Genomic DNA, 532 nt, shown 5'->3' on the forward strand with positions numbered 1-532 from the left:
GCCGCCGCTCCTCCCCGCCCCCTCCTCCTCCGGCCTCTGGAGCGATTTGTCAAACTTCCCATTCCGCCGGCAGCGCGGTCCTCCTCCTCCTCCTCCTCCACCTCCTCCTCTGCCTCCTCCTCCCCCCCGCGCTCCTCCCTCCCCGAGCCTCCCTCGCCCGCCCTCCTTCTTCCCTCCGCACGTTCGGGCTCCGAGCGCTCGCTTGCTCGCTCCCAGCGCTCCCTCCGGCTCTGAGCAGCGCGCGGGGATTCTGAGTGGCAATGGCAGCAGCTCCTGCTCTGCATAAATGACTTCCCCCGCCCCCCTTAACACCCCTCCTTTCCCACATCCCCCTCCTCCTCTCCCTCCTCCGCCCTCTTGAAAGCGGCCGCAGCCAGGCGCCGACCAGGTCCTAGCGCCTCCGGGTTCTCCCAGCTGTAACCTCCAGGGTTCCGGGCAGCAAAGGCAAGTCTTTCCAAAGAACTGAGAAGAGCGCCCCGAGATCGTGGTTTTACCCTCTTTTCTCCCCTCCCTGCTGGATTTGTATGAATTT

At 65.4% G+C, this 532-nt stretch overlaps 1 protein-coding gene across 1 annotated transcript in view; it reads right to left on the reverse strand.

The window, feature by feature from the left end:
* PCSK5 (proprotein convertase subtilisin/kexin type 5) overlaps positions 1 to 284 on the reverse strand; it is a 485048-nt gene extending 484764 nt beyond the window's left edge. Inside the window, exon 1 of the mRNA XM_011984097.1 lies at positions 56 to 284. Coding sequence (XP_011839487.1) covers positions 56 to 284 — 229 coding nt within the window. The remainder of the gene's footprint in view (positions 1 to 55) is intronic.
* Between the last annotated feature and the right edge of the window lie 248 nt (positions 285 to 532).

This window comes from Mandrillus leucophaeus, unplaced genomic scaffold, assembly GCF_000951045.1.
Source record: "Mandrillus leucophaeus isolate KB7577 unplaced genomic scaffold, Mleu.le_1.0 Scaffold260, whole genome shotgun sequence".
NCBI lineage: Eukaryota > Metazoa > Chordata > Mammalia > Primates > Cercopithecidae > Mandrillus > Mandrillus leucophaeus.